General features: G+C 41.7%; 2 protein-coding genes across 2 annotated transcripts; both read left to right on the top strand.

Moving 5' to 3' along the window:
* Positions 1-6,995: 6,995 nt before the first annotated feature.
* LOC306971986 (uncharacterized protein) lies at positions 6,996-10,917 on the top strand (the record flags this gene model as incomplete). The annotated part of the gene is made up of 4 exons (XM_079568429.1): positions 6,996-7,165; positions 9,086-9,215; positions 9,500-9,662; positions 10,746-10,917. The coding sequence occupies exons 1-4, from the start codon at positions 7,025-7,027 to the stop codon at positions 10,915-10,917; spliced, it is 606 nt and encodes a 201-aa protein (XP_079424555.1). The 5' UTR covers positions 6,996-7,024.
* Positions 10,918-17,579: 6,662 nt separating this feature from the next.
* LOC306971987 (uncharacterized protein) lies at positions 17,580-20,504 on the top strand (the record flags this gene model as incomplete). Its single annotated transcript, XM_079568430.1, has 4 exons — positions 17,580-17,720; positions 18,749-18,878; positions 19,192-19,354; positions 20,333-20,504. 4 exons carry the CDS (start codon positions 17,580-17,582, stop codon positions 20,502-20,504), a joined length of 606 nt encoding a protein of 201 aa, XP_079424556.1.
* Positions 20,505-23,663: the final 3,159 nt, after the last annotated feature.

Genomic DNA, 23,663 nt, shown 5'->3' on the forward strand with positions numbered 1-23,663 from the left:
GAACACACACTTATCTCACACAAGGGGATTTACAAAACAAAACAACACTTCAATACTTCACTGATGCAATGGGAGGATCCTCTTTAAAGGGTTTAAAAATGTTAAAATGAAGTATGTTCCTCCCCCTTCATGTTCCAGCCATGTCCTAATGTGTAGAATGAGCTCAGAAATCCTAAATCTAAAATCCTGCACTGTCACTCAGAAAGGTGTTACTTTGGGTCTGAAGTGCCGTCATGCACGAGCTTAATATAGAAGCTGCAGTTACACGTATGACCTGAGGTGGCAGTAGTGAGTATAAAATGGCCAACTTGCATCCAGCCCCTTTAACCTCTTAACCCCCGCCTGAACCGAGAGGATGTTTTTCCTCACGTCATCAGATTGTTTTTCCATCATTTTTTTGTTGGGTGTTCAACTCATTTTTGTAACTTTTTTGTCATTTTTTCGTCAATTTTTTGTATTTTTTTGTTCAAATTTTTTGCACCTTTATGTAATTTTTTTTGTCACATTTTTGTCATTTTTTTGTCACATTTCTGTCATTTTTTGGTCACATTTTTGTCATTCTTTTGTCATTTTTTAAATAAATTTTTTGTCCTTTTTTGTCACATTTCTGTCAATTTTTTGTCAAATTTTTTTCATTTTTTTTTCATTTTTTAATCAATTTTTTGTCACATTTTTAGCACATTTTTGTCAAGTTTTTGTCATTTTTTGTCACATTTTTTGTCACATTTTTTGTCACATTTTTAATCAATTTTTTGTCATTTTTTGTCACATTTTCATCAAATTTTTGTCACATTTTTGTCATTGTTTGTCACATTTCTTCTTCCATTTTTTGTCAATTTCTTGTGACATTTTAGTGACATTTTTGCCACTTTTCCATCAATTTTTCGTCACTTTTTTGTCACATTTCCATCATTGTTTTCGTCTGAGTTTTGTTGCTATTTTCGCAGCTTTTTTCCAGAAGCTTTTGGACTGGGGTAAAGCCAAACTGGAGAAAATGTGCTCGGTTCAGGTGGGAGTTAAGGGGTTAAAGAAGGCGCCAAGGTTACAGAGGCTCTTTGTGCTTTTACACTGAGACAGGATACCTAGATCTCGTTCATCTTGTCATTGATATTGCTGCTCAACATAATTAGAAGTAAACTAGAGGAGGCGCGATGTGGTTCTGCTGGTCTGAGATGAGCCTGATTACTGATGACTAATTTCAGCATCACCTCCCTCCAGCCAGTGATCACTTCCGAGAGGCCACACCTCCACCTCAGCCACACCTCAGCCGTCAGCGTCCGAGCCGCACCTCCGAGCTCCAATCATCGCCCTCAGTCCCGCTTTTAAGCCCCAGCAATAATGGTTCGTTCACTTCCCAGCTGTGCTGCGACCCACCTCCGCCCCATCTACACCTCTTCTGCCCTCGGCTTCTCCCTGCTGCATCCATGGGTCTCCTTTACCACCACCAGTGTCCAGGCTCCAAGCTGTTCATCCATACTGACTTTCATACATGGATGTCACTGCCTGGTCTGATCGCCAAAACTAAAATACATGTCAATAAATCTTCCTTTTGTCTGTTTGAGTCAATCCAGGTCGAAACGATTACAATAGTGATATCTCGGATGTTAATGAATCATTTTGATGGACGCACTAGCACGTATGTAATTCATCAACAGGTGCGTGCACATAGTGGTGTGAAGATGATGTCATTAATGTAAATAATTCCTTCCTATGGGAAATGTAAGGAGTACATTTTCTCATTTTCCTCTGACGTAAATGCCTTTGAGGACACTGGTTACTGTGAAATGTAAATGTTTAGTATGTTGAATGTGGGGGAGGCGCTTCAGAGGCTTATGAGCATCTATGACTGTTTAAAGGGGGGTATTATTTGCAAAATCGACCTTTTCAAGCTTTACGTCATGTTATTCTGTCATTCCCTCATTAAAAACATGCCTGAAGTGTTGCCTTGGCACATTCACGTATTTTTGAGTAATCTGTAAAAACTCTGATGGCGGCCATTTTAGGGATAGGTTTGCCTGAGTCCTCCTAGGAACGCCCCCACCTCCTGGAGACGCCTCCGAGCTTTCGTCACCAGCCGAGTAACCAACCACTGCTCCTCAGCAGAACCCCCTCCCCACTGATGCCACAGACAGCGTGTGGAGGGGGCGTGTCGGAAAGGCTCAGAGGTTCTTAAAGAGACAGAGGCCTATTTCAAGACATTCACTACAGCCATTTTGAGAGAGACATTTTATACAAGGCAGTTATTTTAATTTACTGCATTTACAGACTAACAGAAGGTTTCCTCATCATTGTAGTGTGATATAGACTGGTGCTATGTGACTGAAAAAAGCAGAATACCCCCTCTTTAATGTGTATTTGTAAATGAGGAAAATGTAGCTGCTCAAACAAACTAAACTAAACTATAACTATAACTATAACTATGACGATGTTCCAAAGTGTGGTTTGTGAACAATGAGAGTTTGCACTTGAAAATCCCTCGGTAAAGCAATTGTCGCCTCTTTTCCTGAACTGCAGCGTTTTATTTAAACAACTCAAACCTCATGGAGTAAAACCCATCCCTGCAGTAAAAACGTTTGTCAGTCAGAAGGTGTGACTCAGATCCCAGATAACAGGAGTCTGTGCATTAGAGAAGAAGCATCTTGTTTCTGCTGCGGTAACTTAACGTATGTGATCGGCGCCTGACTGACTCTGACTCTAAACAGAGGCTGGTCAGGAGTATAAATGTAATAAAACAATGAGGGAAATCCCCGCCCAGACACTGAGACTCTGGACAGAAGCAGAGGTGCTTTTTATAGGCCTGTGTCGAGCAGATGACGGTAAATGATCTGACTCTTCCTGCTCGACCAGTGAACATTTTCCTCATTCTCTGACTGTCAGTGATTCAAGGAATGTTCCCAGTTCAGTCTCACACCAGAGCTGCAGACGAACATTATCATTAAAATGTGTGGCGTGACCAATGGGTGAGGAAAGCTCTTCTCTTTGGTCTCAACCTACAACCAGCCAACTCCCTATTCATAAACCTGCAAGCATTGAAATTGTATGATTTAGTCGACTTGTATCAATAAAAATGATGTTCAAACTAGTTTAAGACTGTATCAACCTGCCTAAAAAAATCCTTTGAATGTTTGATGAAACGTTAGACAGTTAACAAAAAACATGTGCTGTAAGTTTTTAAAAAGGGTAAAGGCAAGTTTGTGTCATGGAGGCCGATTTTCTTCATTGCCAAAACACCGAGGGCCGAAACACACAATTGTAGCCCAATGTAAAGCACCTTTTTTCTACAAATATAAGTTTTGCACATAATATATGACCTAATGGGTTGTTTTGCTGGGAAATGTGAAAATACTGACAGCGTTTTCCACATCTTGGAGTTCTTTTCATGTATTTGGTCTCTGGTTTATGAATAAATGTTTCTTGGGGGCCAAAGGTTTTATGCTGGAGGGCCGAATTTGGCCCCCGGGCCTGACGTTGCCTACCCCTGGTATAGGCAAAATAAGCATTAGCTTCAGCCTGGACCTTTTCGGTCATTTTATGTTATGTAGAAGTAACTGAATGTAAATCATTTGTGCATAATTTTGACCGAATAAACTGAACTGAAGCTGAACTGACATTGCTGTAATTGCGCCCCCTGGTGGCCTGGGGCGACTCCATAGGACACTTGGCAAACAGGCTTATTCCCTAGCACTGCCTAAACTCTTAACTCCCGCCTGAACCGAGAGGATCTTTTTCCTCACATCATCAGATTTTTTTCCCATCATTTTTTTGTTGGGTGTTCAAGTCATTTTTGTAACTTTATTTGTAACTTTATTTGTCATTTTTTGTCATTTTTTTGTCATTTTTTGTCAATTTTTTATCACATTTTTGTAATTTTTTTGTCACATTTTGTCACATTTTGTCACATTTTTGTAATTTTTTTTGTCAATTTTTCATCAAATGTTTGTAATTCTTTTGCTACATTTTGTTTATTTTTTTTGTCACATTTTGTAACATTTTTGTCATTTTTTTTTGTCATTTTTTGTCAATTTCTTGTGACATTTTTGTGACATTTTTGCCTCTTTTTCATAATTTTTTTGTCACTTTTTTGTCAATGTTTTCTCACTTTTTTGTCACATTTCCATCCTTGTTTTCGTCTCAGTTTTGTTGCTATTTTCACAGCGTTTTCCAGAAGCTTTTGGATTGGGGTAAAAGCCAAACTGGAGAAAATGTGCTCGGTTCAGGTGGGAGTTAAGGGGTTAAAAGCCTGGCCCAAAGAGTTATTTATTTCTTAAAATTGACATGACCCATGTGACAACGCTGGGCTGGGTCATGTTTTTAACCTTCAGCACTAAAAAGTGGAACCTAAATCTATGACTGACCTTTTAAAGCAAGGGTCACCAACGTGGTTCCCGCGGGCACCCAGGGGCCCTTTGGGGCATGCCCAGCAGCCCTTGGGATTTTTTCTAAAGTGTAAAATACGTCATTTTCTTTAATCTGCTGCTTTAAATACAGTTATTTCTGTTCTTGTGACTCAGGACAAGTTTAAAATGAAGCTATTTTAATAGAACATGGGGTCAATATCCTATAAGTGAACAGTGTATGTTTAAGTCAATTGGTTTTAAACTGGCAGCTCTCGAACAACTTAATGCTTTTAAAGGGAGTTTAAAAATGTTTAAATGATGTATTTTCCTCCCCCACATGTTCCTCCATGACCTAATGTGTAGAATGAGCTCGGACCTGTTCACCACAACTGCCTCTAAAGTCATGAACCGTCACTCAGAAAGGTGTTTCTTCGGGACCGAAGTGCCGTCATGCACGAGCTTAATATAGAAGCTGCAGTTACACGTATGACCTGAAGTGGCAGTAGTGAGTATAAAATGGGCAACTTGCATCCAGCCCCTTTAAAGTCGCCCTCAGCTGAAAAAGGGTTGGCTTTAAAGGAACTTGAATTTGTTGTGCAGATGCAGCATTAAAGGAAGAGACTCGGTTGTTTCCGCTCAAATAAATGATACTAATTTAAAAGATATAGACTTTTATAGAATAAATTAACACCATTGTTCTGGTTTCTGGTTCTCGATAAGATAAATAATTTAGTGGAAGTATCGTTCAAAATCCTGAACCGAGCGCATTTTCTGCAGTTCGGTTTTACCCAAATCTAAAAGCTCTCTAAAAGCTTGCTTTTGTTGCTATATCCCCCCATTTTTTTATGCTTTTAGATTTGGGTAAAGCCAAACTTCAATGCTGGGTTTTGATTGGCTGTCCATGCCAGGTGTCAACCCATAACAGAGGATTCAGGGATTACAGGAAAACGTCACTAAAATGAACTTTTCTTTTTAAATCATGTCGAAATGTAGTTTAGTTTCATCTTCTTTGATATTAGTGCCAAACACTCACGTACCTCCGGGGGTCCTGGTACCCCTGGTTGGGAAACACTGGCCGACACACACAAACCTATACGTGTCTTCGTCAGAAAAAACTCTACGAGAAAAAATCCCTTACAGCGCCTTTAAAAACCTTATGTTTCTTTCTAATGTACATAACAGTCTCTGTGTTTGTCCACATTGTGGCGCCCTCTTCTGGCCTCTGGCTGTAACTGCTGCAGGTTTGAGGCTGAACTCACAGTGATGATCATCAGTGGTTAAACTGGACGCTCTGCCCTGTAGGTTTGAACTTTCCACTGACCTACAGGGTTACGTCATAAACATGAGCCCAGACAGAGGATCCACATTTCCTTCTTTATGGTTTAACTTTTATGTCAAGTAAATAAGTAAATAAGCTTTGTTCTGCTTACTGTCCAACTCCTGTTCTGAAAGCTGTTGTCCAAAGCATAGTATTGTCTCCCCTACATTACTGCCCTGTAGTGTGGTCCAATGCTACACAAAAGCATCTTCAGAAACTTCAGATTGCTCAGAACAGAGCTGTCCTTCCCACACTAACGTCCGTGAGATGCACAGGAGACTGTCCTGGTTCACCACAGGCCAGTCTCCTCATGTTCATGCACAAAGTTTTGCTGGATAAACAGCCAGGCTTTTTGTTTAACACACTCTTATTATCTTATATATATATGTGACTCGCCAAGTGACGACAAACTCTTTGGTTGTTCCCAGAACCAAAAGTAGCTCAATGAAAAGAACTGTCCTGTACAGAGGAGCAAACGCCTGGAACTCGCTTCCTTTTAATATTAGAAACACTAAAAGTAAACCACACTTCAAGCTGAAAGTAAAAGGTCAACTAGCTCAGTACATGTGAGCAATAGTCACCATGTCCTGTAAGGTTGTATGATTATTTGAAATGTGTAACATGGGGATCCTAATAAAGAATAAAGCTGCTACTTTTCTCACATGCTTTGAACCTTGCAGTTTATACAACGATGCGGCTAATTTAGATTTCTACGTTTATTCATAAGTGCTTTAATATCAGTGGGTGAAGTTGTGGCGTGGAGACGATGGAGAGGTCATGTGGTTCCTTTTCTGACATGAATCACACTCTTTACTCAATAACTCAGGCTCTTTCGTCGTCTTCCTCGAGGACAGGGGCGTCCAAAGTGCGGCTCTCGGGCTTCCTATAATCTAGCTATAATCTTAAAAACTAACATGCTATTGTAAGAAGAGCTGGCATTATTGTTCCAAGCCAAATGAAAGGAAAACCTCTTCTAAATGCATCCAGTAGAAACTTTCACTGCATTGACCTGATCTGTGGCCGAGCTCATTATATCGGCTTCAATCTGTGGCCCTCGATGAATAAAGTGAGGACATCCCTGCTCTGGTCTCCACCTCTGTCCGCGGTCATTCCTGTTCAAGCCAGAAAATCAGGACTCGTCAGAATCCACTCAAATCCAGATAAAGGTCTCGTTTGTCCAGTTTCCAGTTTTCGTAAATCGAGTTTTACACCCTGGTGGATTGTTTCTCTGTTTGGCCATTTTTAAAAGAGTATGACTGAAAAGTTCCTAATCCCGTGTTTTTCCAGATTTACCCGTAAATTGAGTTTTAGGGCTTAAATAAGAGCCCGTCCACAGCTCCTCTTCACACTGACACGACTGAGAGGAGACATGGCCCCATCGCTGCCCGCTCTGCCCCTGCTCCTGGCCCTCGTCCTGGGCGTGGCGCTCCCGGCACAGGCCTACGACCAGCTGGACTACTGCCAACCGCCCAGAATCTGCCCACAGTTCACCCGCATTTCCACAAACCAGGTCAGTCTGAGATTGTTTTATACTGAGACGGAAAAGAACGTGACACGGCGACAACGCAATTACGGAAAAAGCTCCATTTAGATCAGTTTTATAGGCCTTAGCTTTCAAATGAGGCGTAACTCGGGCCTAGAGGCTGTCGGCTCCAGTGGAGAAGCTTTTTAGATTTGGGTAAAACGGAGGAAATGGTCTCGGGAAAGGCGGGGGTTCAGAGGTTAAACTAATCTAGATATTCATTTTTTGGAGTGCACCATTTTACATTATAGGCTGTTTACAATGTTGTGACTATTTTACCCCTTTATAGTTATTGAAATACTTTGAAATAAATTGTTACACTTTAAAGGGGGGGTATTATGCAAAATTACATCATGTTATTATGTCATTCCCTCATTAAAAACATGCCTGAAGTGTTGCCTTGGCACATTCACGTATTTTTGAGTAATCTGTAAAAACTCTGATGGCGGCCATTTTAGGGATAGGTTTGCCTGAGTCCTCCTAGGAACGCCCCCACCTCCTGGAGACGCCTCCGAGCTTTCGTCACCAGCCGAGTAACCAACCACTGCTCCTCAGCAGAACCCCCTCCCCACTGATGCCACAGACAGCGTGTGGAGGGGGCGTGTCTAAAAGGCTCAGAGGTTCTTAAAGAGACAGAGGCCTATTTCAAGACATTCACTACAGCCATTTTGAGAGAGACATTTTATACAAGGCAGTTATTCTAATTTACTGCATTTACAGACCAACAGAAGGTTTCCTCATCATTGTAGTGTGATATAGACTGGTGTTGTGATTGAAAAAAAACATAATACCCCCTGTTTAAGAGTGTTTTGGGGAGACACAACAACAATTTAAACTGTTGCAACGTCTAAAAAAAAATCAATATCTTGAAAATCAATGTGAGCAAAGTTACCATGTTTAGTTAATTGCCCTTAAGTGGTAAAAAAAAAAAAAAAAAAAAAGTACAAAGGTTTAAATAGAAAAGTACTTTCAGGTCTCGGCTGGTACTCAGGAGACGTTGTGTTTTGTGATATTGATGTAAATGATGTCGTTGGGAAGAGTTTTAATGTGATTGTGCTTTACAGCAGTGGGCGGGGTCAGTCACGTCCAGTATTGTTTTACAAAAAAATTGACAACAAATAACCTTTGGCAACATAAAAACATAACTTATTGGTTCTTTTGTCAAGAAAATACTATTATGAATAACATGTGCAACGGGCATGTGCAAATATGGACATAACTAAATGATCAATGATCAAATATGGTGCCTGCCTTTTTCATGCTGTAATTTCACTAATTTCACTACGTCCAAAACCAACACATATCATCACTGAGCACAATTATTCACAAATATAATGAGTTTCATCAACTTACCAGGGTTAGTTTTCAAGTTATGTAGTTATGTTCCATGAGTTTAGAAAGACTTGGGTCTCAAACCTCAGAGAAAACAGGAAGTTGAGAGCGTGTGGTCTCTTCTGATTGGTCGAATGCCTCAGTAGTGGGATCTGTGATGTAGAGTGATCTCTTCTGATTGGCTGAGTGAGACCACATGCTCTTTACCTTATACTGATGTGCAGCAGGAGGCCATATGGAAAGTGTGGAAATTACTAAAAAGTCACTTGCCCTATAAAGGCTTAAGGGGGTATTAAAGTGCAAAAACTCTTCACCATAATGCCATCTTATCTTACATACATGCTTAAAACACGTTTGTAGTAAGACAATTCATGATGGTTTTGAGTTTGAGACAAAAAAAAAGTCAAAGGCAAGACAAATGTTGGTCCATTGGCGGTAAAATTATCTAAAATCTTCTCAAAATCAGCACAAATGAATGAATCAAGAACTTTCAGGTCATTTTTCTTTACTTGGCAAGTCAAAGTTAATCAACCTGAGGTGAAATATTTGAAGTCCTTGTTGTTGTTGGTTTCTCAGAAGTACGAGGAGCGCCTGTACGAGTCGTCTGTGTGGATGTGCACCGTGGGCGACGGCACCGACAGCTTCACGGTGTCGAAAGCCTCCCTGCGCCTCATGGACTTCAGGAACCAACAGAGCTGGATCCAAGGTGAAAACACAGAATCCTCCATCACAAACCAGGACTTCTGTTTTCTATCATGATGAAAACTTCAGTGATCCTTCATGAGTGTTTCCCCAGAGCTCAGAACCTCTTTCTACAGTCGCTTCACCACAAAAACCTCTAAAAAAGTTACATTTTAGTAGAATAAAGGAATCGCGAATCTAAAATGATCCGCCAATGAAATCTGTCTGTTTGCACAATGTTTTAAAAAGTCTTTTGTAACTTTGTTTGTGTACTAAGTCTTTCTAAAGAAGCCCGTTTGTGTGTTCCAGCTGTGAAGATAGAAGAGAACACCTGGCCCAGCATGGTCCAAGTGAAAAACGGGGAGAAAGGACAGGAGTTCAGCCTCTGCTGGCTGGTTCCTCCAGGAGTGACTCTGTCCAGCTCCGGCCAAGTGATGGTGGTGACTTTTCCCAAGGTCTCAATGTTTGTCAGGTCAGAGCCTCAAATCTACTAAGCAACAATTCAGAAGAAATGTCATGCAGATTTGTTTTAACCATTGAGTTAGACGGAAATCCGGGTATTTGTGCCGTCGCTCCTGAGCAACGAAGCTCAGTATCAGCTGTTCGAGCACTTCTTGTGGTTCATTATCTCAGTCTGTTTCTACAAACACACAGTTTTGTCACGGAGCTGGTGTAGCTCCTTTAAAAGTTATGAGAATAAAAATTATAAATGTAATGTCAACTATCCATCCATCCATCCATCCATCCATTTTCATCCGCGTTTCCGTTGCCGGGTCGTGGGGGCAGCTGCTGGAGCTCCAGCCTCTGTGGCGCCTCCTGCAGGTGGTGGGTCCACAGAAGGACGGCCTCATGATTAACCGGGCCTGTTGGTCTCTCATAAGGGGCTTCTGAAGGACCTGTTTGCCCTGGGAGACCCTACCAGGGGCACCGAGCCCCGACATCAGAGCCAGGATCATTCGGGTGCTCAAACCCCTCCCCCACGTTAAGGTGGCGGTTCCAGGAGGGGGCAATTAAACAATCTAAACAATCTTAAATATAGTGACAAAATTTAGATGCAATTTTAGTCGACTAAAACTAGATAATCGAATGAAAGTAAATAAAAATATGTCGTGAAAACTAACACTGAAGTCACTTTGAATTTCTTCAACGTTCCTGTTATGGAACAAAAAAGTCATTGTAGAAGAAGATCCAAAAAAGGCCGTTACTGGTTTAGTCCTGACTCTGGGACCAACTGGAAACAACTCCATGAGGATTTCGGAGCTGAGATGGTTCTTGTGGCTCCGACATGTCAGAGGTGCTTTGAGAGTGTAGGATCTAGGACTGGAGCAGCAGCGTTCTGGAACCCATGGAGTAAATCATGTGTCCAGTCGGGGTGATGTTGTGTGAGGCTTGATGCCGAGACTTACGGGGAGAGTGGACAACCTTGCCTCGTCTCCAATAGAAATCTGTAGAAAAAGCAACAAATACCACAATTAATTCGTTTAAGCGTTTCCTCAGCGCTGATGGAGAAGCTGCTCTTTGAGTCTTAATAAGAATGTCCTTGCTGTTTTTGCAGGTCTTTTGTGGGCATGCCGACCTTGGTAGACGCCCAACAGAACATGGAGAAGCTGATTCAGGACCTGGTCGCTGACGGACAGAGTTTCGACCGGACGGTTTACTACGGCGCCAGCTACGACAGCTTCGGTTCTTTCGATCAACGCATCGAAATCTTCGTCCCTAAAGTTTAGCCCTGACCCAGGCTCAGAGTGACCGGCACCAACCAAGAAGAAACATTGAATATTTGTCTTGATCATTTACACTGATCTGAGTAAAAAACTGATGAATCTGTGAGGAGGTGTTTCTGTTGATTGAGGGGATAATGCTCGTGTTTTGGGTTCAAGATAAGGCTAAAAACACATTCCGGTCACCGATACAGTGAAAAGGGCCAAACCAGGGCCGTGTGAGTGGCGACCTCTGCTGGATGACTGCCGATACTGCAGAGTGTTTACTATCACAGGGATGCAGCATAATAAAAGCAAGCAGTACTATCACAACTCCGCTCTGGGCCACTTTAAGAGCCTGTAGGTTAACCCCTTTACTCCCACCTGAACGGATCCCATTTTCTCCAGTTTGGCTTCACCCTAATCAAAAAGCTTCTTGGGAAAAAAGGATGTAAACGCAACAAAAAAATGACAAAAACTGAACAAATGTTTGACAAAAACTCAAGGTTCCCGAAGGAAATTATTATGCAGCAGGAGTCCTCACATAATAAAGCAAAAACAAACAAAAAAACACAGTGAGACAACAATTGTGTTTGGGACAAAGATCATACAGTCACAGCATCATCAGTCCGGCTCAGAAGCTGAGAGACAATCAGCATGAGATCAAATAAAGATATTATTATTAAACATATGATCATTTATCTTCGCAACAGCCTCTGGAATAAAAGAGGCCCTGGCCCGACGAGTTCGAGTACAGGGCATTCGTATCCTGCGTCTGGAGGGGAGTCGGTTAAACTCCTTAAAAAGCGGATAGTCCGGACACTCCATTATCTGTTGGGCTTTACGTACAACACTTTGGCTGTAAAGGTCATGCAGCTGAGTCTGCAAAGTCAAAATGAATTCATTTTTCTTCAAAAGAAGAGTCTTTGCTGCACCTGCAGACAAAAACTCATCAAAAAAATGACAAAAACTCTTTTTTGACCATTTTTTTGGGCAAAAATATGATAAAAATGTGACAAAAACTCAACAAAGATGTGACAAAAAGTCAACGTCAACAAGTGACCAAAAATTTAAAAAAGAACAAGTGAGAAAAACTCAACAAAAATGTGACAAAAATTTATAATAAATGTGAGAAAACTCAACCAAAAAGTGACAAAAACTCAACAAAAAGGTGACAAAAAAACAACAACATAAAAAGGTGACACAACACAGCAACAACACGGGGAAAAATATCAATTTTGTGGGTCTTAGCTTTCAAATGAGGTGTTACACAGGCCTATAGCCAAAGAGGACAGCATGGTTTAGAATAACAATAATAATACATTGGTTTTATATAGCGCTTTTCTGGACACTTAAAGACGCTTTACATTGCATTATTCCTTCACTCCATACTCGGTGGTGGTAAGCTACTATTGCAGCCACAGCTGCCCTGGGGTAGACTGACGGAAGCGAGGCAACCAGTCTCCGCCATCGGCCCCTCCGACCACCACTCACTGCATTCTCTAGGATTCCTGGTGTTACCAAATGGTCTCCCATCCAAGCACCGACCAGGCCCTTCCTGCTTCGCTTCCAAGGTCTATGGTTTATGGTTAATATCTGTAGCGGCTGGACCACATGAAACCCAGTTTATTCCACAATGAATCAATCAATCAATTAATCAAGCAAAATCAAAGCAACAAATCAATCTTTATTTATAAAGCACTTTTCATACAGACCTTACCAAAAACAAGAAAGAATAAAAACAAGAAAACAAAGGACAAAAACAGACCTGTGTGAGCGCATTAACAGGTGCATGTGTTCAAATGTAGCCCAAAGGTGCAACAACAAGTGAAAACCTGGTTATCACGGTTCTGCTTTTTATGACACAATTATTTCAAATAACAATGATTTCACAATATGTCTTTTCTTATTCCCCAGAGTCTCCTTGGTTTAAACCGATGTGAAAAGCAAAGACAAGTTTGATTTTGATGTAAAACAATGACAAAGAAATGCCTGCGGACCCCTGGAGGGACTGCTCTTCATTTTACATTAGCATCAAACAGGATTCATTTAAGAGAAGTTAGTAAAAACCAACACCAGACAATTCAACATAGTACAATACTCCGCACTATAGCAAGCTCTCCACTGGCTTCACAAGACAATATATTGTCGAATCCTTTTTATCTGCTCTCCAAAGATTTGCCTTTGAGACGAGGCAAGGATGTCCACTCTCCCCATTTCTATTTAACAGTTTTAATGAACTCACCCACAGCTTTAAAATGTGATATACTGCTTTATTTGTACGAACAATACTTACTAATACCAAACTAAACCAAAACCCACTCAGAAAAGTGTATTATATTTAGGTCCCAGATAACAGGAGTCTGTGCATTAGAGAAGAAGCATCTTGTTTCTGCCGCGGTAACTTCACCAAACGTTTGCAATCGGTGCCTGTCGGACTTTGTCTACTTAGAGAGTGGCCAGGAGAATGGATAAAATAATAATAGTAATAATAATAAGGAAAATTCCTGCCCAGAGAGTTGTCGTTCAGATGACGATAGATGATCCGACTCTTCCTGTTCGACCGGTGATTATTCGCTTTGCCCGTCAGTGATTCCAAAAAGTAACGATGTGTTCTTTTAAAAAATGACACAGAGCGGGTTTCTAAGAAGGCGTTGGCCGTGTTTCGCTTCATTGTGCTCTACAAAAACACTGTTGTTGTGTCTGTGGGCAAGACCCTTCACCCTCTTCTCCCCAGTGTCTGTGTGCATCGGTGAATGAATGAATGAGAGTGAATGGGCGGTCGTGGCAACAATGCGATGAAAAGTTTAGATCAGTTTTTGGAGGTCTTAGCTTTCAAATGAGGCGTTACACTACCCTATAGGGGGCAAAGGACAAAACACAAAAACAACAAAACGACCAAAAACTCAACAAAAAGTGACATATTACTGACTGCTCTTTTAGTGAGACAGAAGGTTTGTCTACCTGCTTTACTAGTTTCTCACTTCCTGAGATCTTCCTCAGAAGCTTCCTACTGACCGGTAAATCCATGGCTGCGTCAGAAACGATGAAATTATAGCCTCTATGTCCTAACCCTCACCCCTGACCTTTAACCTCATGAGGTCAACTGCTAGCTCTTTATGCAGTTAGTGAACTTCTACTTCAGCAGCATTTTCCCAATTCGACTGTCCTTACCCAGGGGAAGGGGAAGTGACATCACCAACAGCTGCCGTTCTTCTTCTTTAAGGTTATTGGCAGACTGCAGTCGCCACCTACTGTATTGTACAACAACATAGAGTCCAAACAAAGACATTTAATGGGATATTTCAGGATTTTTGACATAGGGCCTCATTTCCTAGTTATCCAGAGTGTTGCTGATTTCTGGATATATATTTTTTTTTTGTAATTCATGCAGTTCTTATGGTTGAAGAGTGTCATGGTGCCAGGCTAGTGTAAGGCTAGTGCATTTCTACTTTTATTTTATTTATTTATTTATTTATTGGTTTATTTGGTCGGGACAGTGCATGTTAAGGAACATACATGGGTCTCATGCATGCAAACAAGCCACACCTGATTGTAGCCTTGGGCTAATTTCCATTTATTGTGTTTATTGTACATATTGTTACTGTTCTTGTACAGCACTTTGGTCGACAATGGTTGTTTTTAAATGTGCTTTATAAATAAAATTGACATTGACATTGACATTCCATCCGTCGTCCCCCATGCGCACTCACATTCATCCTGGCCTATTGTACATGTTTTTAGTGGTAGGGGAAACCGGAGTACGCAGACACGGGGAGAACATGCAAACTCCACACAGAAAGGCCCCGTCCCTGGTGGGACTCGAACCCGGACCTTCTAGCTGTGAAGCACGAGCACTAACCACCATGCCGCCCGGTACGATATCAGTTAGCCTGTATTAAAAACAGTCTGACCCGCTCCACAGAGCACCTGAGGCAAATCACTTATAACACCAGACTAACCATATAAATGTCTGTGTCCATAGAATCATTTTTGAAAAGAAAAAAAAAGTTTGTATTTAAGAGTGTTTTTAGCCTCATTCATGCCCCTCTGTCTGGGCTCGTATTTATGGGCTGAGCGTCCAGTTTAACCACTGACGATCATCACTGTCAGTTCAGCCTCAAACCTGCAGCAGTTACAGCCAGAGGCCAGAAGAGGGCGCCACAATGTGGACAAATACACAGTGAAAAGTGCAGGTCCCAGAGACTGTTTATGTAAATTTAGATTTGTTTTCTCTCATAGTGTGCCCTGTTACGTATAGGTGTGTGTGCCATGGCCAGTGTTTCCCAAGCAGGGGTACCAGGATTTCAAAGAACTGATTTGCGTTTACACACCCTGGTGGATTTTTGCTGCTTTACGATTAGATTTTTACTCAGTGATGCTAAAGGGGTGTGTAAACTTTTCAACAGGGTCATTTTGGTGTTTTATTTTGTTATGCTGATTTTCACAACATCACTGACCACGAGTGAAAAGAATGTTTTTGTGTTTTCATTCATATTCTTTGAGAAATATAAATCCCCCAGGGTGTGTAAACTTATTGGCACAACTGTAAGTCCTTGTAGGATTCACCACAGACCCAGCTCTGCCACAGAAACAGACACACAGGAACACACGCGGGTTTAAAGAAGATCTTAGAATCGAATGAACAAACTGTTATCAAAGTAAATGCAGGGAGAGAAAAGTCCTGTATTTCCAGCGCTGATCATTTGTTCAACTGCCTTTGCAACAACGTGGATAATCAGCTTCATTTGCACTTTAACCTCTTAACTCCCGCCTGAACCGAAAGGATCTTTTTCCTCACGTCTTCCGATTTTTTTTCCATCATTTTTTTGTTGGGTATTGAACTCATTTTTGTAGCTTTTTTGTCATTTTTTTGGGGTCATTTTTTGTCACATTTTTGTCATTTTTTCATCATTTTTTTTATCACATTTTTGTTTGTTTTTTGTCAATTTTTTGTTTGTTTTTTTGTCAAATTTTCATCATATTTTTGTATTTTCTTGTAACATTTTGTCACATTTTTGTAGTTTTTTGTCACATTTTAGTCATTTTTTCGTCAACTTTTTATCAACTTTTTATCACATTTTTGTACATTTTTTGTCACATTTTTTGTCACATTTTTATCACATTTTTGTGAATTTTTTGTCACATTTTGTACATTTTTGGTAAATTTTTTGTCACATTTTGTCATTTTTTTGTCCATTTTGTGTCAAATTTTTATCACATTTTTATCACTTTTTGTCACATTTTTGTAATTTTTTTGTCACATTTTTGCCACTTTTTCGTCACTTTTTTGTCAAGTGACGAAAAAGTCACTTGACCCAGTCACCCCCCCCACCCACCCACCAGATACTCACCTGGCTCAATCCGAAACCATCAAATTGTAGCCTCTAAGCACTAACACTAGCAACTAACTCCTTAACCTTTCATGGGGTCAACTGTTAGACCTCTATGCAGTTAGTGAACTAGACCTTCAGCAGCATTTGAACAATCCGTCCGTCCTTAAACAGGGGAAGGGGAAGTGACATCACCAACAGCTGCTTTTCTTCTTCTTTAAAGTTATTGGTGGAGTGCAGGCCAAACAAAAGTGCATGTCGCCCCCTAGTGTACAGTGTCCAACAACAACATAGTGTCCAAACAAAGACATTTAAGGAAAAAAATAAATCCAAATGATCCAAACATTTCCCTTTAGTGTTATTTTATTTCAACAGCTGTTTCATAAAGCTACATTATGCAAATGATCCATGTGGCTTAAGTTTCTACTAAATGAAAACAAAAGCATTTAATCTGTTTCCTGAGTTTCCTCTTTAACACTGACATGTGACTGAGCTGTGGGGACGACAACATGGATTTATCACTTTTATAAAGTTTGGCTTGTGCAGAATCTTAATTTTTAATTATTATTATTTTTATTATTAAATGTGCTCCTGTCAATCAACAGTGGTTGCGCATGAATCACTCGAGGGTGGGGGCGAGGGGGGTGGTTTTTTTTGGCGCAGTGGCTTGTGGGATGGCACATAGCTCCTAATCACTGGTTAGTTAGCATCAGAGGTCCCTATGCTAAAGTGGCCATGATAGTTAGCATCAAGGCTCCTTTTCCTAACTACTTCCTAACTGACTTACCAATTCGGAGGCAACTTGCCATGGCGGACGCTGACGCACATCCGGTTTGGCGTAAGAGCTCTTAGCAATCTGCCCGTTTCGGAACCAGCCACCTGTGTCAGCAGTGTCTGTCCTGTGGTAGTTTGGCCAAACCAAGGCACTTCCTGGGGGCACGTCTTGTAGCGCATTGTGGTGCGCTCTGGGCAACCACATGACCCGGACTCAACCATTTTGTTCATCAGTATTTCTGTGTAGATATTTGAATAATATTTACTCTTTGTCTGTCTGTGTGAATGTTTAATACCCCCTTCAATTAGCGTTGGTCTGCCCGGGGGAGGGGCTGGGGGGTGTTAAAGGGGAGCTTTTGCGCTTTGTGAGTCAGTTGGTGTTCAGAGTTGGAGTCGACCTGTTTGGGATCCAAGGAAAGCATGTAAGTCCTTTGTGAATGTGTCTTTGTTTTTGGCTGTAAATATCTTTTCACTGTGAAAGTAAAAACCCTGTAGTGCAAAACTGTAGACCTTTCCATTTTTATTATTTTGAGTTTTTAGAGCTTAAATAAGAGTCTGTCCACAGCTCCTCTTCACGCTGACATGGCCCCATCGCTGCCCGCCCTGCCCCTGCTCCTGGCCCTCGTCCTGGGCATGGCGCTCCCGGCACAGGCCTACGACCAGCTGGACTACTGCCAACCGCCCAGAATCTGCCCAGATTTCACCCGCATTTCAACAAACCAGGTCAGAGACTTACCGTTTTCAATGTTGGGGCTTCGGTGATGAAAATGTAGTAGTTTTTTACTGACTATGTGACGTTTGGCAAAACTGAGATGTAAAAGAACCTGACCCGGCAATGACTCGCTTAAAAAGCTCCATTTTAGATCAGTTTGTAGGCCTTAGCTTTCAAATGAGGTGTAACTCTGGCCTATAGGCTGTCGGCTCCAGTCAAAGCTTTTTAGATTTGAGTAAAACTGGAGAAAATGCTCTGTTAAGGCAGAGGTTAAGAGTGAACCAACCCCATTGTAAATTATAGGCGTTTACAATGTTGTGACCTGAACGCAGCTTGTTTTAACGCATCATATGGCCCTCATTGAAATACTTTGAAATTTAGGAGTTATTGGGGGACATGACACAAGTTTAGTTCTGTTTTAAAAATCTTTCAATATGCAGAAAGTCTATGTGAACAAAGTTGCCATATTTAGTTCATTGCTCTTTAAGTGGCAAAGGTTTATAAGTAAGATGCAAAAAGTACTGGGTGCTGATATTCAGGAGATTTTGATGTTTGAATGATCACACCTGTCATAGGCAAGAGCTTTGGTAATGTGAGCGGGGTCAATCACCTCCAGTATTGGACTAGAAAGTTACTAAAAATAACCTTTGGCAAAATTTAAAACAAACAATCTTAGGGTTTATTGTCAATGTGAGTCAACTGACCAGGGTTAGTTTTCAGACTTGCTATTGGCCAAATGCCTCAGTAGTGGGATCTGTGGTGTAGGGTGAGCTCTTCTGATTGGCTGAGTGAGACCACATGCTTCAGTGCAAACCTGGAGGATGTTCCTGCAGCTTTCATTCATCACCTCAACGGCAGCCTTTACCAATCATGTAATCAGTCCCAGCTCATGGCGCACCTTCACCTCACTCAGTGCTCAGGATGATTATAGTTTAACTCAACCAGCAGGTCTTTGTTCTGCTGCAGAGTCGACATTAGCCTTAACCACCATGCTGCCGTCTTATCTTGCTTAAAAGGCTTTTTAAATGTGTCTTCTCAGAAGTACGAGGAGCGCCTGTACGAGTCTCATGTGTGGATGTGCACCGTGGGCGACGGCACCGACAGCTTCACGGTGTCGGAGGCCTCCCTGCGCCTCATGGACTTCAGGAGCCAACAGAGCTGGATCCAAGGTGAGAACACGGAACTCCTCAAACAGCCCCTGTTTTATCTCATGAATATTTGCGTGATCCTTCAGGAGTGTCTCGAGCTCAGAACACTGACTTTCTCCGGCCGTTTCACCATAAAATGTCATTGTCTTTTTCAATTTCACAAGTTCTGAGAAGCTCCTTGTGAATGATTTCAAGTATGTACCTTGCTGTTTTCAAGAGACTTCAAATCCAAGGCCGTCTTTCATTCTGAGCGAGAAAAGGATTGAATCTCTATCATCGAGAACAATCTTAGTCTTTTGAATCTTTGTACTAAAGAAGCCCATTTGTTTTCCAGCTGTGAAGCCGGAAAGGAACACCTGGCCCAGCCTGGTCAAAGTGGAGCAGGGGGACAGGGGGACGGTGTTCAGACTCTGCTGGTTGGTTCCTCCGGGGATGACTCTGTCCGGCACCAGCAAAGTGACGGTGGAGAAGTTTCCCCAGGCCACAGTGTTTGTCAGGTCAGAGCCTCAACTCTATTTACAACTCAGGAGAAATGTCATGCAGATTTGTTTTAACCATTGAGTTGGACAGAAATCAGCTCTTGTGGTTCTTGCACAGCAAACATGTCAGACCAGTGTTGTGGCTGCACCATAAACATCACACTGTTCATTATCTCCGCCTGTTTCTACAAACCGTTATGTCACGGAGCTTTTTAATGAGCTTCCTCCTATATGGTGAAGTCAGGTTTATGGTGAGGTAAGAATGTAACGGCATTTACACAATTCTCAATGAACATATTCCAGTCCTGATTTAAAAGTTAAAGACCAGTTGAAAGATTCACATTTTTAATGTTGGATCTTAAAGCACCTCCTGGAGCCGCCACCTTAACGTGGTGGAGGGGTTTGAGCGCCCGAATGATCCTGGAGCTCTGGGGGCTTCGTGCCCCTGGTAGGGTCTCCCTAGGTGATGGGTCAGACAGAGCGGTTCAGAAGCCCCTTATGAGAGGCCAACAGGCCCGGTTAATCTAGAGGCCGTCCTCCCGTGGACCCACCACCTGCAGGAGGAGCCATAAGGGGCTGGTGCAATGTGATTTGGGAGCTTCAACGGCTGCCCCACGACCCGGCAACTGACAAGTGGATGGATCGTAAAGTTGCATTATGCACTTCTATGTAGTGACCTTACAGTGAGCCATGCACCTTATTTTCCATCACAGTGGCCTCTGATGCTCCAGGATTAAGGGTTTTCACTTCACAACCTGCAAAACAGTTGATCCTGGAGAGTTCTAGGCCACTGATGGAACCTAAAGTCATGTTAACCACAGCCATTGGGTCACGAAAAGGTCAATTGTACACAAATATCAAGTTTTTGTAGTAATGGTCCGTCTCAAATAGAAATGTTTGGCAAAGCAACATGTGCCACAAGTCTCCAAGCTTTTGCTCCATAAAGTTCAGCAGTGATGGAGAGGCTGAGTATTAATAATGTACTTGTTGTTGCAGGTCTTTTGTGGGCATGCCGACCTTAGAAGAAGCCCAGAAGAACAAGGAGAAGCTGGTGCAGGACCTGACCGCTGACGGGAAGAGTTTCGACCGGACGATTTACTTGGGCGCCAGTTACGACAGCTACGGTACTTTCAATCAGCACATCGAAATCTGGGTCCTTAAACGTTAGCTGGACTCAGGATCCCAACGTCAATGTTGTGCTTGATTCTTGTAAGAAGAAATGTCACAATTTTATCATGATTTGAATAAAAAACTCGTGATATATCTGGAGGTGCAGTGTTTCTGTTTGAAGGATAATGCTCATGTTTTGGGTTCAAAATGAGGCTAAACACTCTTAAATGCAAGGTATGTGTTATGATTAAACACATAACTAATGAATGGTTTATGATTTCAGTGTGGGTAACATTTAATAACTACACAATGAATATGTGAATTAAGTGCTTTGTCACTTTACAAGATAATACTTGATCTCACAATGGAAAAATTCACACTAAGCTTAAACCTGAAGCCGTAGCACCTGGAGGAAACCTGGCTGCCTTCAGTCTCCTGATCTCAAACGGTGCATTTGTCCCTTTGTTTCCTGTGAAGCCTCTCCTGTAGGTTGTGCAATGAGTTTGGCATAACTGTATTAAAGCACTTTGCACCACGAATCCGTAAGAAAAGTGCTCTATAAAGTTAGGATTTGATTAGTCATTGTTGGTCACACTTAATCGTTCATGATCTAAGTGTTCACTCATTAAGGCTTAAAGTCTTATAAATTACCTGTGTGGAGATCTGTGATTAGACAGGCTGATGTGTAGCTTTGTTCAGGGTGATGTATTAAGAGCATTGTGCACGGTCAAATATCGCCTAAACTCAGTCGATTTAGAAACACTACCAGAAAATAGTCAAAGGACTTCCTGAAAGCTACATTTTTATCTTATATCTGTGACAAAAGTGCATGCACAGTGATCGCCAAGGGACAACCTGTGGGGTTCAAATCAAGGAAGCGCCATGGGGCTCCCATTTGGCCCCTGGGCAGTGTTTATGTCCCCAGATATATAAGCAGGTAAAGCGAGGATCTTGATGCTTGTTTCTTGTCACTGTAGCAAAACGAATAACATGCATAACTGTACAATGAGACTGTACACGGCATACAAGTGTCATGTTCACACACTTGAGCAACAGGCCAGTCTTTCAGCTGCTCCTGATGAAGATCCTTGATATCTGAAGATGAGCTCCTGGATGCAGCGTCACCTACTGGATCATCCATGCTGGGGCTTGTTGATAACCATGGCAGATTTCGCTATGTAGCAGACAAAATCTAAAAATGTATTAGTTATAGTCATTAAACTGAATTATGGAACATAATTGGTTATATTGTGGTTATTCTTTGCCAAGTACTGTAATGGTTTTCCCCTTTATTATCCCCATAATATCTTCAATACTTTATTGTGAATGTGCAATGTTTTTTGCGTGTCAATGAGGGCTGACAGAGCAGTATTATTACACTTCCAAACATAACACTGTAGCTCCGTTTACACAGAAGACTCATGTATGTATGACCCTTCAAACACATCAGTTGTCTGTCAACATCAGGCATAAGCATTTTTCTCCCATGCAATGTTTGTAGTCAGAAACGCAAGTGAGAAAAGTTTGCTCGCCTTAAGCTATTCTATCAAAACAAAGGCCCTTTGACAGGTCGGAGCTAGTGCTAATTGCTAACTAGCATTCTTATCGCACCACACTGACACCTTCCCCATTGCAAAAATAAACATCTAGTTCTTAGTTACAGTGGAAGAGACACTGCTTTTCTCTTTGTCAGTAGAAACCGACTCACCTGAGGCAGAAGTGTCCTCCGGGTTTCAGCCCAGAGACGATCGATGGTGCAGCTCTTGCCTTAGCAGGGAAGGATTTGGCTTGTTCCCATTGGCTGCAAAACCATCCATTTTACTGGCTGTCCAAACTTCAGGGTGGAGATAATTAGCATTTCTATTAAAATATATGAATACGCCGATCGGCGTTAGGCGTAAAAAGCAGCGTTTTATTTTGAAAACCAGCGTTTTGAACGCCGGCCGATAGAGGCGATTTATGCTAACTTTGGCTTTCCATTAGTGATGTGCCGATCGTGTCGAGGCTTCGAAGCGTGTGCCGAGTAATCTAGAGGAGCGTCTATTGAAGCGCGTATCGATGCGTGTGTTGATCACGTGTGTTGATCACGTGCGTTGATCACGTGTGTGGTGACGTTCGAAGCTTCGGGAAGCGGCCGTACCACGTGACCGATTCAGGAAATGATTCGCGGGTTTGAAGCGCGATTCAAAACAAAAGCAACAGTGACATTTTGTGTGTTTGGGTTGGACATAAACAGTAACACACACACATATTTTCCATCACAACTCTATAAATTCGCAAATTTAGTCTGTCAGCCCCACCATTTATTGTAAGCACTCACCATGTTATAGATGCGGACCTGTCCCTTTTTAAATCCAGATTAAAGACTCATCTTTTCAAACTTGCTTTTAATACTTAGAGCACACTGAAATGTGTCCAGGTTGTAAACATTTGGTATTTTTTATTTTTATCTTTCTGTGAAGCACTTTGGTCCTCCTGGTGTTGTTGTAAAGTACTATAAATAAACTTTTATTGATTGATTGATACATTTCTTGTCCACATGATGGCGTAGTGGAGCAAATAAAGCACCTTGATGCTTCGAACCATGTGTGATGCGATTGGCTGTGAGGCTTCAATGCTTCATGGGGCTTCATCTTGCCATCACTACTTTCCTTACATTCCCACCGGACACTCACCTGTGTCTGCAGTGTCTGTCCTCTGGTAGTTTGGCCAAACCGAGGCACTTCCTGGGGGCACATTGTGGCACGCTCTGGGCAACCACATGACCCGGACACAACCATTTTGTTCATTTAGTCATTATTTTGTGACTTATTGTATTATGTGTATGAATTGAGGTTGTCATGTGTAGGGCAACTTATTCTCAGTATTTCTGTGTAAATATTTGAATCTTATCTACTATTGTTTCTCGTCTGTTTGTGTGAATGTTTAATGTCCCCTTCAATTAGCGTTGGTCTGCCCGGGGGAGGGGCTGGGGGGTATTAAAGGGGAGCATTTGCGCTCTGTGAGTCAGTTGGTGTTCAGAGTTGGAGTCGACCTGTTTGGATCCAAGGAAAGCATGTAAGTCCTTTGTAAATGTGTCTTTGTTTTTGGCTGTAAATATCTTTTCACTGTAAAAGTAAAAACCCTGTAGTGCAAAACTGTGGACCTTTCCATTTTTATTATTTTGAGTTTTTAGAGCTTAAATAAGAGTCTGTCCACAGCTCCTCTTCACGCTGAC

This window comes from Gobius niger (genome assembly GCF_951799975.1).
Source record: "Gobius niger genome assembly, chromosome: 12".
NCBI classification, from domain to species: Eukaryota; Metazoa; Chordata; class Actinopteri; order Gobiiformes; family Gobiidae; genus Gobius; species Gobius niger.